The following is a 15,372-nucleotide window of genomic DNA, read 5'->3' as shown; positions in this document are numbered from 1 at the left end:
AACTTATGCATCTACTTTAATATTATTTTTCTTCCATTAAGTGGTGAACAGGTTGTAGTCGGTTGTTGTCATATACGCTGGAAATTGACCCACATTTTCTTTCAAAAGCCTTGTTGCATTCGATTTATTACTTAGCTCAAAATATGTCGGAATTTTACTTATACGTGTTCGTTCGTTTCAGCCAAATGACGTCCACTGCTGGACAAAGGCCTCCCCCAAGGTTTTCCATAATGAACGGTCCTGCGCTGCCCGCATCCAGGCTCTTCCCGCGACCTTTACCAGATCGTCGTGTACGTGTACTAAACGACTAAAAAATTACGATCATTGGCATCCTTTCATTTAGAGCAATATCAAACATGTAACACGCACATTCAGACTTTCAACCAACTTTAACCTTAATCAGTCTCGCAAGACAAAGTCACATTCGTTAATAAACTTTCGTTTAACTTTCTGCTTACTCATAACACAGCTGCACAGCCATCTACATCTAGGCGAATTACTTGCGAGCTAAACGAAGAAGCCTGCCCAGAGACGATTTAGGCGAAGATGTATGGGTAATTAATGGATTAATATAGATAAACGTTGTTGTAAAACAAACTTTTGCGAGTTACTTTACCTTGGCACTGGGCAGTGTTACTCGTTCGTCTGCTATTTTTGTATCAAAATGTTATTTCAATGAATCTTTTGCTTTTGAACTGTACGGAAACCCCGCTGTGGGTTTGGCGAGGGATCGAATATATTTATTGCGACTTATCATATCTGCAGCAAAGCCGATATTCAGCTAACGCACACTTAGGTTGAGTTGCACTATCTTACTTAGATTTTAACAAACGTCAAAAATCTGTCAAACTGCATACAAAAAGGACCGGTTATTGTTAAAGTTACGGTTGAAGTAAGTTGGTGCAACTTAGCCTTACACTAAGCCGTAAGTGAAGCTACGAGTATAGTTTTAAGATTTACGTAAAATAAAACCGAAACTGAAAAATAAATGTGAAATGTACATACATGTTCACCGGGTTTCGATCTGCGATGATCTCAAGAGCTGTCTTTGTTTGTGTTTACATAATCCTATGATTTTAAAAACTAATTATGTCTGTGTGATCCAATGTATTTCGAGGGATTAACGGAATAAGCGGTTGAAAACTCTACGGGCGGCGGCGTTTTGCACCGCGACAGAGACTGCGACAAGAGACTGAGACAAGAGACCGAGACGGGAGACTGCAACTTGACTTACGTCTCGGTCTCTTGTTTCTGTCTCTCAAGATTATGGCCGCGGTCACTGTTGAGCGATTTTGTACTTACGTCCCGATCAGAATCCGTGAAAATACGACCTGTAGGTCTAAGATGCGCGCCGTGATAACTTTTATCGACCTCAAAATGTATGGGCAAAATCGATAAACTGGCGTGATAACCCCTTATCGCGGCGCGCATCTTAGGCCTACTGAAGTAAGTAGACGTAGAAATATTTATTTGTATGGTAATTTAAGCACTGAGGCCATCGCATGAAAACACGTGTAAATTAAATTATTTAGTGCGATGGCCAAGTCAATAATTTATGTAAAACGTTAAAGATTTCCTGGCCTGGACTTGGTATTACATGGATCTCACAACTTTTTACCGTAGAACAACTGAGTTGCGAGACTTGGTTTTTTTGACAAGTATTGTTTTTGATGGGATAACATATACCAATTTTAATTCGCTAATTTTGTTAATTCTGAGCCAAATTCGGTGAAAATATTCTTCGGGTTCGACAACCTCGATAAAAAAATACCTAGTTCTTAAAATGCATTAAGTAAGTACGCTGTTTGTTATCATAATAATTACAACGACGTAACGAATTATTTCAGTTTCAAACTTAACTAAAACTTAACTTAAACTTACTAAACTTAAACTTAATAAACTTATTGAACCCTTATCTTACTTTTTGCGAACTTATCTAACATACAGTATGTGTCTAGATTGTGAAAATAACATGAGCCACGATGATGCGATTTTACTACCTATTTTTTTTCTAAAATTCAAAGCTTGTGAAGCCACTATAGAGCTTCACGATTTTTTGAGGTTGAACATTAATTTTGAAGATTCCCGAACTTTTATTTTTATCTAGATTAATTAATTAGAAGTTCTTCGGAAATACAGTGTAACGATTTATAAACTTTCGTTATAAGTTAGGCGGATAAGGTTTGAATAATTATGATGAAGACAATTTCATGGAAGGATGAAAATTCTAATTAAAATTAATTTATGTTATTCTAAATAATAATATCTGGACCATATTTGGACGTATCCATTTTCCGCTAGCCAAAAAAAGGTACAGAGCAGAATTTTTAAATAATAAAAACATATCATTAAACTTCTTCCTAAAGGCTAAAGGCGCCTCAGTGCTGTTTGAGATAGATTATAAAGGACATGTTCAGACACTATTGAGCAACCGCTCGAAATGTTTGGCCAGCAGCTAATATGTAGGTCGTATGCATGGGTACGTCCCCGTCGTTACAAGACCGTCAACAGGAAGATACGCAATGTGGGGGCTGCACACTAAGGGAGGGATCTGCAGTGGCGGGCATTCGTGTTGTTCATTCAAGTCAGATTGGCATTAACAAGTAACCATTGGTTTTCAGCATTGGAACATTTAGCGAGGTTAACACTGCCTAACATGGTACTCGTATAAATTCTGAAAATAATTACAACAAAAAACTTTATTTAGCGGGAAAATACAGGGATAGTTTTACGGTTTTAGATTATTTATTACATAACGGATACGTTCCATAATCCATTTGCAGCAGTTTTAACAGCTCTTCTCTCTCTGACTTGCGGAGCAGCATTTTGTTAAATAGATTACATAATAAATGTATTACAAAAGTAAAGGGGTGCGAACTTACCCTGTTGTTCTGAACGACGGTGACTTGGTCGATGACGGTCTTGTACCAGACGATCCAGAGCAGGTTGTTGAGTGCGAACGACGTGAAGAGGTGGATGTGGATCCTTATGCGCGTGCATTGAAGGGACCTTGGACAGAAACGAATTACTTAAGTTGTGTTTTAACAAAGCAGCGCTTGCGCTTAGGTAAAAGCTATGGCAATAGAGAGCTTCCACATAAAGTAGCATCGTACAGTCGACACCAAGTTAATTTAGACTTTTGAAAAAAAGTCTATTAGTTCTTGCTACTCACGAAAAGGCGAGTGAGCTTTACTTGTGTGTGTACGTGTATATGCACATAACGATAGTGTAATGTCTATCAAAACTATTGAAAAACGAACAGTAGCGAGCCACCACACATGTAAAGCTCACTCGTCTTCGTGAATTGCAACAACTACTCGTATATATTTTTGCAATAGGTACATGCTAGATTTGCTTAACTAAAATTAGTTAGCCGATTTATTTGGGACTTTTGGCGTTGATATAACGGTTACTTTGTTTAGATTCGAGTATGCAATATCCTCACAATTGAATGAAAATTCATGAGTTACAATAAAAATTCATGTTACTCTGACAAAAACAAATCAGCATTTACGATTCCATATTGACACCATGAAAAAGTACAACATATTTCGAGAGTTGAGAGTATTATAATCAAATTACTTTGGGATTCTGCCAAATGTTCTTGGAGCGGCGGCTATCAAGGATCACAAGAGTTTTACGGTGATGTAGCTAAAAGTATTCCTACTCTTACGCGAGAATAAAATATCACATGTCGAAAAAATCTTTTCGTATTACGTTAAGGCCCTACGCTGATTAGCTTTGTGGTGACTGGCGTTAAGGCATTTTTGTAGATCTCTGCTCCTCGGTAAAACTAATTTAAGAGGTGTGAGAGTTAACTAGTAAATTCAGTAGAGTTATTTTACTAGTTAACTCTCTCACCTCTGATAAATACCAGTAGCTTAACAGCCACATTCATCACTTCAGCGTAATAAAATCTTCTAATAGTTTCAGTTAAATGCTAAACAGAACTCAGCCGTAGTTTCAAAAGCAAAGATTCAGATGGATGATTTTAGTATGTAATACCAGCGCAGGGTTGAATATTTTATTGTGTTTTGAGCATCGTTTTATAATGTGAGCATTGGTGTCTTCAGTAAAACGTTGTTTTAAACCGTTTGTGAAACAGCCAATGGCCACAAACCCATTCTCAGTTTCAATCTACCTTGCGGTTGTAGGCTGCGTTAGATACTTTACAGTCGTTCGACAATGTAGACTAGGCGGATTAGCGCGACCTACATGTCAGCACTAAGCCTTCGTTCATACACGCGAACGTTTAGTGAGGAGCTCAAAGCAGGACAATTGATGGATTTCGCGCAAAGACGTAAAAGGAACCTTTTTGCGAATACGCCAAAATTAATTACTATGATTACTACTATCATCTATGAACAACATTGTCGGCTAGTCTCTATACATTTTGTATTGATGCGATCTGACAGTGGGGGCACGAGCAAAGATCGCAAACTGACTGGTGCGGGCTGCGTTCATTTGACCTGACTGTACTCTGCAGATCTTGATTTATTATTTATTAAAAAACTTTATTAGGTACACACACAATAGATTAAGCGGTACTAAAAGGCGATCTTAATGCCATGTGACAATTATCGTGTCGAGGAACGAATGATCTTGTGGTAATTTCAAAGGGGTGCGTGACAGTTTATATAAGTTTATATGATATAAATTCATTTCAATAACGTTCATATTGTATAATAAACGTATGTTATAATAACACTTGATATAATTTTATAACATATAATGTTTACTTCATATAATAAATCATTTCTAATAATATCATTTCAGATATTAATCACAACGCATAAAGACATTTGATATAAACCTTACTTAATCTAAGACTCATTTGATGTAATTTTGTTTAATATAAATATTATTTCACATAACCATTACTTGTAATAAATATTATTTGTTATACTCTTTAATTGATATAATTTCTGATAGATATAACTTTAAGTATGTTCTTTTTTAGCTTGACTTATAAATAACTTTAGTGACAAAAACGAATCGCCGTAAAACCGACTCCACGTAGTCTTGTCTGCCCTACCCCTAGAGTGTAATTTAGAAGCGCGTAGGCACGGAGGGGCGAGGCGGCCCGCGGGCTGAGGAGCAGGTGGCTGGAAGCGAGGCGCCGCGGCTGAGGCTGGCCGGCGAAGCCGGCCAGCAAGCCGAAGACGCGGTGTCGAGCGAAAGCCATCTGCGACGATTAGCACGCGAGGGACCGCCAGAGCCCCGCAGTGCCGGAGCCGTGACAGAAGTCTCAAGTTTTTAGTCAAATTTGCATGCTGCATGCCTGCATGCCTGCTTGCTTGCTTGCTTGCCTGCTTGCTTGCTTGCTTGCTTGCCTGCTTGCTTGCTTGCTTGCTTGCCTGCTTGCTTGCCTGCTTGCTAGCTTGCTTGCCTGCTTGCTTGCCTGCATGCTAGCTTGCTTGCTAGCTTGCTTGCTTGCTTGCTTGCTCGCTTGCTCGCTTGCTTGTTGCTGCATGCAATGCTTATTATAACAAATGAACTTTATAAAAAAATATTATTGTTATATGATTTAAGTTTTATAGGAAAAGAATTTTATCTCATTTGATTGTTCGACATTTTATTTTTATATGATTTGAATGTTATTTGTTTTAAATAGTATACATTGTAAGTTTTATAGAAAATATTCATTATATCAAACCATTTTATATCAGTTAATAGTTATTTGTCTTAAAATTATTCGTTTTAAAATTATATTATTCGTTTATTATAGTAAATAATTATTATATTAAACGATTTTATATAATTTGATGTTATATCCTCTAAGTATTATATGATATGTAGTTATATCATACATTACACACCCATTTCAAAGAGCTAAAGATTCGAAACTTAATGTATTAGTTACTGGCCAATTCTTTTCTATTTGTGTAAGTTGGATCGGTGGAAATGATCTACCGTTCCTTTACATGTACCCTTTACATCATTCTGCTTGAAGAGAATTTGCACGAGCGGAAACGTGTAAAAGTAAAGGATATACAGTCGCGTGTAAAACGGGCATATTAAAATTTTTCTTCGACACTAGCTCAGTTCAACTAGACACGTAGTTAAGTTTATTGGAACAGCTTTTTTCGACAAATGGCGCATTGTGCATCCAAGTCGGGGCTCGTTGTAGCCCCATTAGAGGTGTTTATAACCCAGAATGAAAGCTTAAATGTTTTTGTGTAACGGTTTTAGATTATGTGGGCTGAAAATTTTATAAAATGTCGGAGTGTACTCGTAATTTAAGAACGAATAGGGGGTCTATTTCCTGGAAATAAAAAACGGTTCCTATATTGAGGGTTTTTGTAGAAAGTTTCTTTGAGAATACATACAAAGTTTGGAGGAAACGGAGTCTTAAAAGAACACGCACATTTTATCTCTTTGTGCTTCTGGGTGTTCAGAAAAAGTGCCAGGACATTATACCTAATACTTCTTCTATAGTATCACAGTACATGCGAATCCATTAATCGAAAATCGCTCGAGTAAGTACGCTTCTGTGAATTTCTCTCAATGATCCGAATGGAAACGAAATTAGCTCTCCGATATAGACCCGAGGAAATCGATAAACCCAAACGATAAACAAATGATAATGGGATAGTCACATGTGCTCTAGAACCTATACGAGTAAATGATGGAGCATACGTGACCTCGAATAGAGGCTGTGTCTTAGCAACCGATACGTATGCCGGTTACTTAAGAGGTATTTTTAATTGTTGAATTCCCTTTCGTATATTTTATTTAAAACTTATATTTACACAATCACACAAATGTAATGTACAATTGGAGGACTTAATGCTAAAAACATTCTTCGTCAGTCAGTCTGAGTCATGCAGAAAGCTCTGAATGCGGTGCAGGTTTAAATAAAATACATCTTTTCACAATATATTTGTCTAAATCTTATTATTGTAATAAGCAATACCTACTTATTTATTTTATGATTTCAAGGTAAAGGCAAATAGGTAATTGTATATTCACGCCACGTTTGATTGCATTGCTTTAATATAAACGGACCAGGAAAAGGTTGTCCAATTTCAGATGAAAATTCCATCCTATCTAATTTCTTTAGTAATGCGAGACAAGGACAGTTCCGAAGTAGGCCAATTTACCGACTTTCCTCAATTGCTGTCATGCATTTGTACATCTGTAGAGAAAGTTGTCTTATAACCGTGACATGTTGCTTGTTAATTGTATCGAAATAGACAATAAACAGGGATTTTGTGTCGGTAAATATGATAGCAGATAATTCATTATTCTAACGTGTGTCGTATGACTGTGTGTAAAGCGTATCCTGAGTATCCCCGAGACTCGTGATTATAAATAAAATCTGCATTGTACATTTTGAGCGTAAATGGCGCATAGTCAGGTGTTGCCTTGTTAATATTGTAAAGTAAAGTAACACAGAAAATCCTTGGGGTTTGCTGAAGCTCTTACGACTATTCTAAGACATAACTGCATAGTTGCATGCAGTCATCAAATACTGACAAAACAACGTGAGAATATATGTTTTAGAGAAAATCTACATACATATATGCATCTTAACGGGTCGGAAAATCATACATACTTTAAACTACCTCGACATCAAATAAATCGCACTTCCCGCGACAAGCATTTTCAAACGTATGCATCCCCACTTCCCACCAATATTGGCACCATTTAAAAGCCTAGTTCTAACCTTCATTTCATTAAAGGAAAGGTTTTTACTCCAAAAATGTGTCTTTAGAAGGATCCAGAGTCACTTCTTCAAAAAATAGGTAGTTACGCTTGAGCCAACTTTTATGGCTATAAAACTGTTAAGTTAGGATTAATCGCTATCCATCTGTTAAAGAGGACACGTGAGATCATTATTTGGTTTTATAACAATAAAAATTAGTCTAATTGATCCCATAGGTGGGCCCAAAGTGAGGTATTTTTTCAAGTCACATTTATGGTATATGTTAATCATTTGTTAAGAAATTAAATGTGTTTTTCTTTAAGGATATTTATTGTGCTTTCAAATAACACCAATATTGTTGTGGCACCAGGATTGTGTCGGAAGAAAATCGTTAAAGTTCGCGTCGCGGAAGGTGCGGTTTATTTGATGTTGAGTATATATTGTGCAGCTTAATCCGCATCTCAGCAATCACACGGGCTAATGATGAATTCAATAGTTAAACCCCACTGTAGCGCGAAACTTAAGAGTTGGCTTCTGAGTAGAGGATTTGAGATGAGTTTTGAGTGCAGTGAGGGTTTATGCTCGCTCGAGACGCTCTGTCTCAGAAGAAGACGGTTTGCCCCAGAGGAGAAGGCTCTACTAATCTTGCCTTTTGTGAAAAGTAGAGCAGGTACCTACGAGTACTTGTCGAGATAGAAACTGTATTTTACATTTGTCTGGTGTTGATAGTTTCTTAATAGATTATAGCAGAGTGGTTCTATCTACACCTACCCATTGTCATACATATTTACCCACTACCATGGGTACTCGTGAAATTCCGTAGACGACGTATTATTGTTGTATCATAAACGACTTGTTCCAATTATTTTCTTTTTAGTGTTCGAGTTGGCCGCGGTAGACATTTCAAACGAATTTTCCGGTCTCAAATCTCATTAGCGGTCCATGCAGTGACCCACTGGAGGGAGGCGGGGTTATAATTACTTACTTTATCGCACAACGAAGCATTTTCAAGGTGGCAACGAAGGTGGTGTAAAAATTATGTATCTTTGTACCCATATTATAAATCTATTATCGAAAGCGCATCACTTCAAACATCTGCCAGGTGTGTGTCAGGATGTAGGTGACACGTCTTAGTTACAATATTGCCATAATCCAATATTCAGTATATTGTAACTAAGACGTGTGGTTTCAACTTTTTGGCTTTGGCCACTTTCGGTTTCACCAGTGTCATGTAATGTCATGACGCTGAATGTAAGTAGGTATGTATAGGTGACCTACACTGAACTGTCCCACCAAACTCATTGACAGAGGGGCGCCACCATCGTTCTACTATACTTTCCAATATGGAAAAAATCGGAAGCAGCGATCCGGTATTGACGTTGGCACCCCCTGTCAATGTCACAGGTGGAACAGCTCAATGTATTAGATCTCTACCTACCTACTAAGCGCGCTGGCCTTACCGCATTAAGGTTTAGCTAAACCATCGCGTGCAGCCGGCGGGCACGATGGCAATGGTGATGGCGATCTGACTTAAACGCATTGATCGCCATCGCCATCGCGCACGCAGGCTGATCGCGTTTAGACCTAAGCTTTAGCTGAACCTTTAGACCTAATAACTTTGGTCTTGTGAAGCTTGGCTATTTATTCTGACGGCAGCTTAAACAGAAGTTGCCAATGCCTATAATTTATGAAAAACTGATAAATACCTGATTTATAATACACATCACGTTTAACGGCGCCACAAATCCTATTTCCAAGGATCCTTTGTTAGTCTTAAACATAGGTTAAAAAAAGTTGCAATAATACAATATTGCTAGCTAGCTACTATAAGTATATTGTATTATTACAACTTTTTTTTTATTCATCACACATCACAAACTCTCATTTTGCTCTTTATTTATCAACTTCCATAGGTTTGATGATGTAGTAGATGACTGAATAAACAAATGTGTTTTATTTAATATTTGAGTGATTCACTCGCATCCGGATCATGCAGCAGTCAGTTTATGCCTACATCAAACGATTAGGGAGATATGAAATATTACTATGGTTTATAATAAATTGTGCGGATAACTAAAATAAGGAGCCCAAATAATAGAAAGTTGTGGTTGAGTTATATTTGAAAATGAACTTTGTCTGTTATCACCTTAGCTGCAGAATTTCAGAAATAGATAAATTATATAGATTTAATGGCCAGAACTTGCCAAAAGAAACGCTTTATAACTTCTAACTATTCGGTTTACATACACAGTCAACTTCTTTTGTTTATTCAGATTGTAAGGCTTTACGTGCCTTTGTACGAGTAAATATATGACATAGTTCAATCAGACGTTTCCTTGTTGCTTGTGGTTTGATCCCCGTACAATGTAAACGTGTGCAAGAATAATGTATCTGTCTGGGTGTTAATTAGAATCAAATAATAGTTACTAGTATATCAAACTATATCAAATAGTAGATACTCACAAAATCCATAGAAAATAAAATGCTAAACAGATATTCTATATATATAAAAGAAAGTCGTGTTAGTTACTCCACTTATAACTCAAGAACGGCTGAACCGATTTAGCTGAAAATTGTCAGGGAGGTAGTTTAGAGCCAGGAGAAGGACATAGGATACTTTTTATCTCGTTCGAATTAAAAAAATGTCTGCTTATTTATTGCCATTAAGGCGGAACAAAGTTCGCCGGGTCAGCTAGTCTTTTATAAAAAGAAAAGGACTCGTGAAGAACTCGAACCTCCGACCTCTTCGCGCAATTTAACACATTGCGGATGGGTTTACTTCTGAGCTACCGAGCCGGGGGGCGTAGTGTGAGTTTACATCAAACGCATTCGATGTCTAATAGGCAATGAAGAATGTTCACTAATTTTGTTTTTTAGCTTTCTGTATTATCTGTTAAAAATAAAAAATGCACGTGAAAGAATTATTTCGATACGTCAATTAGTTTCCAAGATATTGAATTTTAAAAGTGTGGGCGGCGGCCAGCCCGCCATTTTATGCGCGTGACGTCATATTACAGTGACTGGCTCATATTTGTATGGGTGGAATCTTGCAAGCTGAATTAAGACCCACTTCCAGGCAACCGATTAAGCTGAAATTTCGCATACACATGCGATTTGGATGACCATGCAATATTATGATGACATAGAGCTGATCTGATGATGGAGCTGGAAGGTGGCCATAGGAACTCTATAATAAAACGACTTAAATCCATCGAGTTTGGGCTCGTTAGTTTTGTATTGATGAGTACTTTAATTCTATATAGTAATCAGGGTCTGATGATGGAGCTGGAAGGTAATTCGCAATAAAACGACACAATCGCATCAAGTTTGGGTTTGGTTCAATTTTAATTTCTGTGATGGGTCTGGGTGTTAATATGTATAATAAGTATGTATTTACAAAAAAAAATGTATTTAAGTATGTTTATATCCGTTTTCTAGTGAGCGGCCACTGTGAATGTACGTCACGCGGGGTCACGTGACCGTCGGCGGGTCTCGATATTTAAGCGAACTTTGAATGCCTATAAAATCATAACTACTTGGTATTTTTGAATGAAATAAAAACAAATGTATTTGTATATGTAAAAGCTTAACTGTAACATAGGTTTCAAGTGATTTTGCATACCTAGTAACATTAACATTCTCAATTGTTAGTTTTTTACGCAGTCACTAGTGAAGACGTTTGATGTAAGGGGCTAGCCCCTTGTACATGAAGGGGTGATATTCGTCGCCGCCGGTTGCTTGGCCTAGTGGTTCGCGTACTGGACTACAATTCGTAGGGTTCGATCCCCGTACAGCACACACATATCTGTTTGTATTTTGTCTGGGTTTCTTCTACGTGAAAATGTATTTCAGTATGTGAAAATTCGTTGCCTATTACCCATAGTACAAGCTTTACTTAGTTTGGGACTAGATAGCGCAGATTACACGTCCAGACCCCGGAAGTCCCGGAACAGGTGTAAATAAATAAAAGCTCGTAAAAATAACAGGAAAAACTTACCGAAAATAGAGGAAAATTGCAACTGAGATGAGCAGGGCCGCCACTGAGATCACGTAGCCGACCACGTAGATGTTGTTTACCACGCTCCGGAACTGAAACAATCGATACGTAAGTAATAAACTGTTCTTCAAATGTTTTCAGGATTCATTAATGAGACCTTTTAAGTGTCAACTAGCCTTTTGACTTCTTCTGCATTACATTTTATAGATACAGGATATATTTTATTTGCACCATTCCAACTTTTTATCTAAATAAGGACCAAATAATGAAGAACTCAAACACAGTTCACCTCGTATTCTGACTGCGTCCGATCCAAATTGAGAATTTGAGAGTACTCTATTCATAAAATATACTATTTGTAGATAAGTACTTAGGACCGGAACTTTCGGATTCGAATCGGATGCAGCGTGTAACCGCTCTAATAATGGCAATGGGATAAGTCGTTTAAGAACAAATACTCGAATTTGAGCGAAAAACAAACCCTAATTTACTAATTGTTGGTATAATTTCCTCCCTCTCTTTAGGTCCTATCCTATGTTTGGTTCGTCTTTTTATAACACTCATCAGTTTACAAACGTTGTAACTGACGTTAAGTGTTTTACACTAGAGTATAATCCTGGAAGTAAACGCGATGCTGTTCACTCAAGTTCTGAAGTTATCCATCTACCTTCTTCGTTGGGTTGATCTTTGTAATATCTTAAGTGAAGTGGTAGAGCGTGATAAACTAGTTTAAGTGTAGTTTCGCCCATAAGCCAGCTTGTTACCCCAACGTTAAAACTTGCCTCTCATAAATATTACTTTGGCTCTCCTTGTCACGAGGACTTGAATAGACTGAAAGAGTTATTTGCTAATCAGTCTAATTGGTTTTCTCACTCTTTTTATGTTTATTAGAAGTACCTAGTAAGTCCTTCAGACTAAAATTACTCGTAAGTGATTGTCAGGTTACCAAATATAGATTTGTGTTATTATGAAAATAGGAATAACGATTGATATTTTTAAAGCAATGTTCTTTGTTTCTGAAAAAATGTTGTGTAGAGAGTTGGATATTTTTAAGCTTTGTTTGATTTCATGTATCCTAGAAACAATATTTGAGATTATGATAAAATACACAAATTGAAAATATTCTGTACTACTATTGTAGGTAGTTTTCATCCCAGAAAAACACACATTCCCGCGGGATGCACGAAAAGGTCAGTCTATAATAGAGTGAATTTGTCGCAGCGTAGAACTGTGGTATGTTCTGGATATATTCGATGAAAATTTTTAAGAGATTGATATTTAATTTTGCTTTTCTTATTTATTTTAAACTTTTTGAATTAATTAATATTGTGTTTAAATAGTAGGTACCTGATATATTTTCTATCACATATTATACGACCCCAACATTTGCCATTCTCTTTGTTTATAAATTACTAGCTTTCCGCCCGCGGCTTTGCGCGCGTGGACCACTGAACCCTATTTTTTCCAAATAAAAATTTAGCCTATGTTACTCGTGGATAATGTAGCTTTCGAATGGTGAAAGAATTTTTAAAAACGGTCCAGTAATGTTTGAGCCTATTCATTACAACCAAACAAACAAAGTTTTCCTCTTTATAATATTAGTGTAGACTAAGATTGGCATTTTTTAACCTCAATGAATGTGAAAGTATAATATTTCAAGGCTGGCAGGTAGGTATTTCCAAATGTTAAACCTAGAATTTTCCTCAATAATGATATCATGAAGGCATTGTGTAAATGCTCAATTAAATGCATTCGAGTTAAACTTTAAGGCATTTAATCAATTTGTAATAAGTACTTACTTTTTTGCGATCAAAATGTTTAGTCCGTTGCACAGTGTGTTATGGGACTGTATAAACGGACATTCTCATTGATTTGATGAAACGTATAGAGCTCAGTTATACAAACATGATAGTAAAACTCCCATTTGAAAATTCCACGTAGTTTTCGCGGTATAAAAATTCAAAATTACCTATTTTTTTACTTCAAAATTATGCAAAAATATTCTCACTCGTTAACTAATAACATTTAATTCAGAATTGTTATAATACTTCATAGAGCTCTTAAAACTACACGTAATAAGCGTATTAAGTGCTTCGTAAACGCATTCAGTTAATTAGGAAAAATGATTTTAGTGATTTTTGTTTTTTTTTTTCTCAATTATACCTTAATATATGCAAACATTTTTAATTGCAAGATATAGTCTGATATTTAATCTAATTGTATTAATAAAATCAGCTTTAAACTCAGTGATATATTTGAGAAAAAACATAAAACGTCTTAATAAAAATTTTACGCGTCTAGGGTCGACAATTTTGGAAGGAATAATTCATGTCTAAAAAGTTTCAAATCCCGCCTGTTATGTGCATAGTGTTGAAGGTTCTAAAAAGTCACATTCACATTGTTTTCAACCGACTTAAAAAAAAGGAGGAGGTTCTCATGTCGAGTCTTTTTTCTTTTTTAACACTCTTATATTAACTTAAGTTGTATGTAAGTAACTAACTAAAAAAGTATGTAAACAAATGTAGGAAGTCGAATTTAGCCTACCTTTAATAATTTTCTCATCGATTTGAAACCTATGTAAATCGAATGTCAATACAATAATTTGGTACAATCGAGCTGATGATATTTAAACATCCAAAAGAAATATTGCTATTAAAAAGTGATGGGAAATTTACAATTCTATATGGCGCATATTTTCAATTTGATTTTCCTCAAATATGTCACGGAATTTAAAGCTGATTTTTTTGATACAATTAGATTAAATATCAGACTATATCTTGCAATTAAAAATGTTTGCATATATTAAGGTATAATTGAGAAAAAAAATAAAAACAAAAATCACTAAAATCATTTTTCCTAATTAACTGAATGCGTTTACGAAGCACTTAATACGCTTATTACGTGTAGTTTTAAGAGCTCTATGAAGTATTATAACAATTCTAAATTAAATGTTATTAGTTAACGAGTGAGAATATTTTTGCATAATTTTGAAGTAAAAAAATAGGTAACTTTGAATTTTTATACCGCGAAAACTACTTGGAATTTTCAAACGGGAGTTTTACTATCATGTTTGTATAACTGAGCTCTATACGGTTCATCAAATAAATGAAAATGTCAGATTATACAGTCTCATAACATACTGTGCGTTGCGCTGTTCTTTTTATAGGCATATAGTTCCTTATTTTTACTGGATAAGTAAGTAAGTAATCCATCAAGCTTTATCTCACTATGCCACCCAACTTTTTCGAGCCACAAGCATGCACTTCCCATCTAATCACACAGTATGGTGGATCTATCGCAAATCCTTTCCGGGAGCCTCAGAGTGGATTAGTTCCTCCCCTCCCTCAATAATTTTCAGGATAACAATCCAGAGTTGAATTCAACTATAGTGGAAAAGGGTTAGCTAAAAGATGAAGAAGATAATGAAATAAGACTTTACTGATAAATTGTAGAGTCCTATCTAAAAAGCATAATTATTAATTTTTAAAAGATATAAAGAAATTACCAACAGGCCTTCATTTAAGAAAATGAACTGATTTAACATTTAGATTCTCAAAGTAGACTTGTTTTAAATGTATATAGTTAAAAGTATATGAGCATTGATCATTACACAGAACAGTTTGTTTTAAACCGCAAATTAAAGGAATAAATTACAAGAAAAAAAGGCTAACGTGGATATCTATATATATAAAAGAAAGTCGTGTTAGTTACTCCACTTATAACTCAA

General features: G+C 35.9%; 1 protein-coding gene across 7 annotated transcripts in view; it reads right to left on the bottom strand.

The window, feature by feature from the left end:
- The window catches only part of LOC135086485 (calcitonin gene-related peptide type 1 receptor-like), a 134,497-nt gene that overhangs the window by 26,262 nt on the left and 92,863 nt on the right, over positions 1-15,372 (bottom strand). For all 7 annotated transcript variants that reach the window (XM_063981205.1, XM_063981208.1, XM_063981210.1 and 4 more), the window contains exons 5-6: positions 11,646-11,737; positions 2,883-3,009 (exon numbers count right to left, since the gene is read on the bottom strand). In XM_063981205.1, the coding sequence (XP_063837275.1) occupies positions 2,883-3,009; positions 11,646-11,737 (219 nt within the window). The remainder of the gene's footprint in view (positions 1-2,882; positions 3,010-11,645; positions 11,738-15,372) is intronic.

The sequence above is a fragment of the Ostrinia nubilalis genome, chromosome Z (genome assembly GCF_963855985.1).
Source record: "Ostrinia nubilalis chromosome Z, ilOstNubi1.1, whole genome shotgun sequence".
Taxonomy (NCBI): Eukaryota; Metazoa; Arthropoda; class Insecta; order Lepidoptera; family Crambidae; genus Ostrinia; species Ostrinia nubilalis.
The sequence above is the reverse complement of the archived record's forward strand: the minus strand, read 5'-3'. Positions and strand labels throughout refer to the sequence as shown.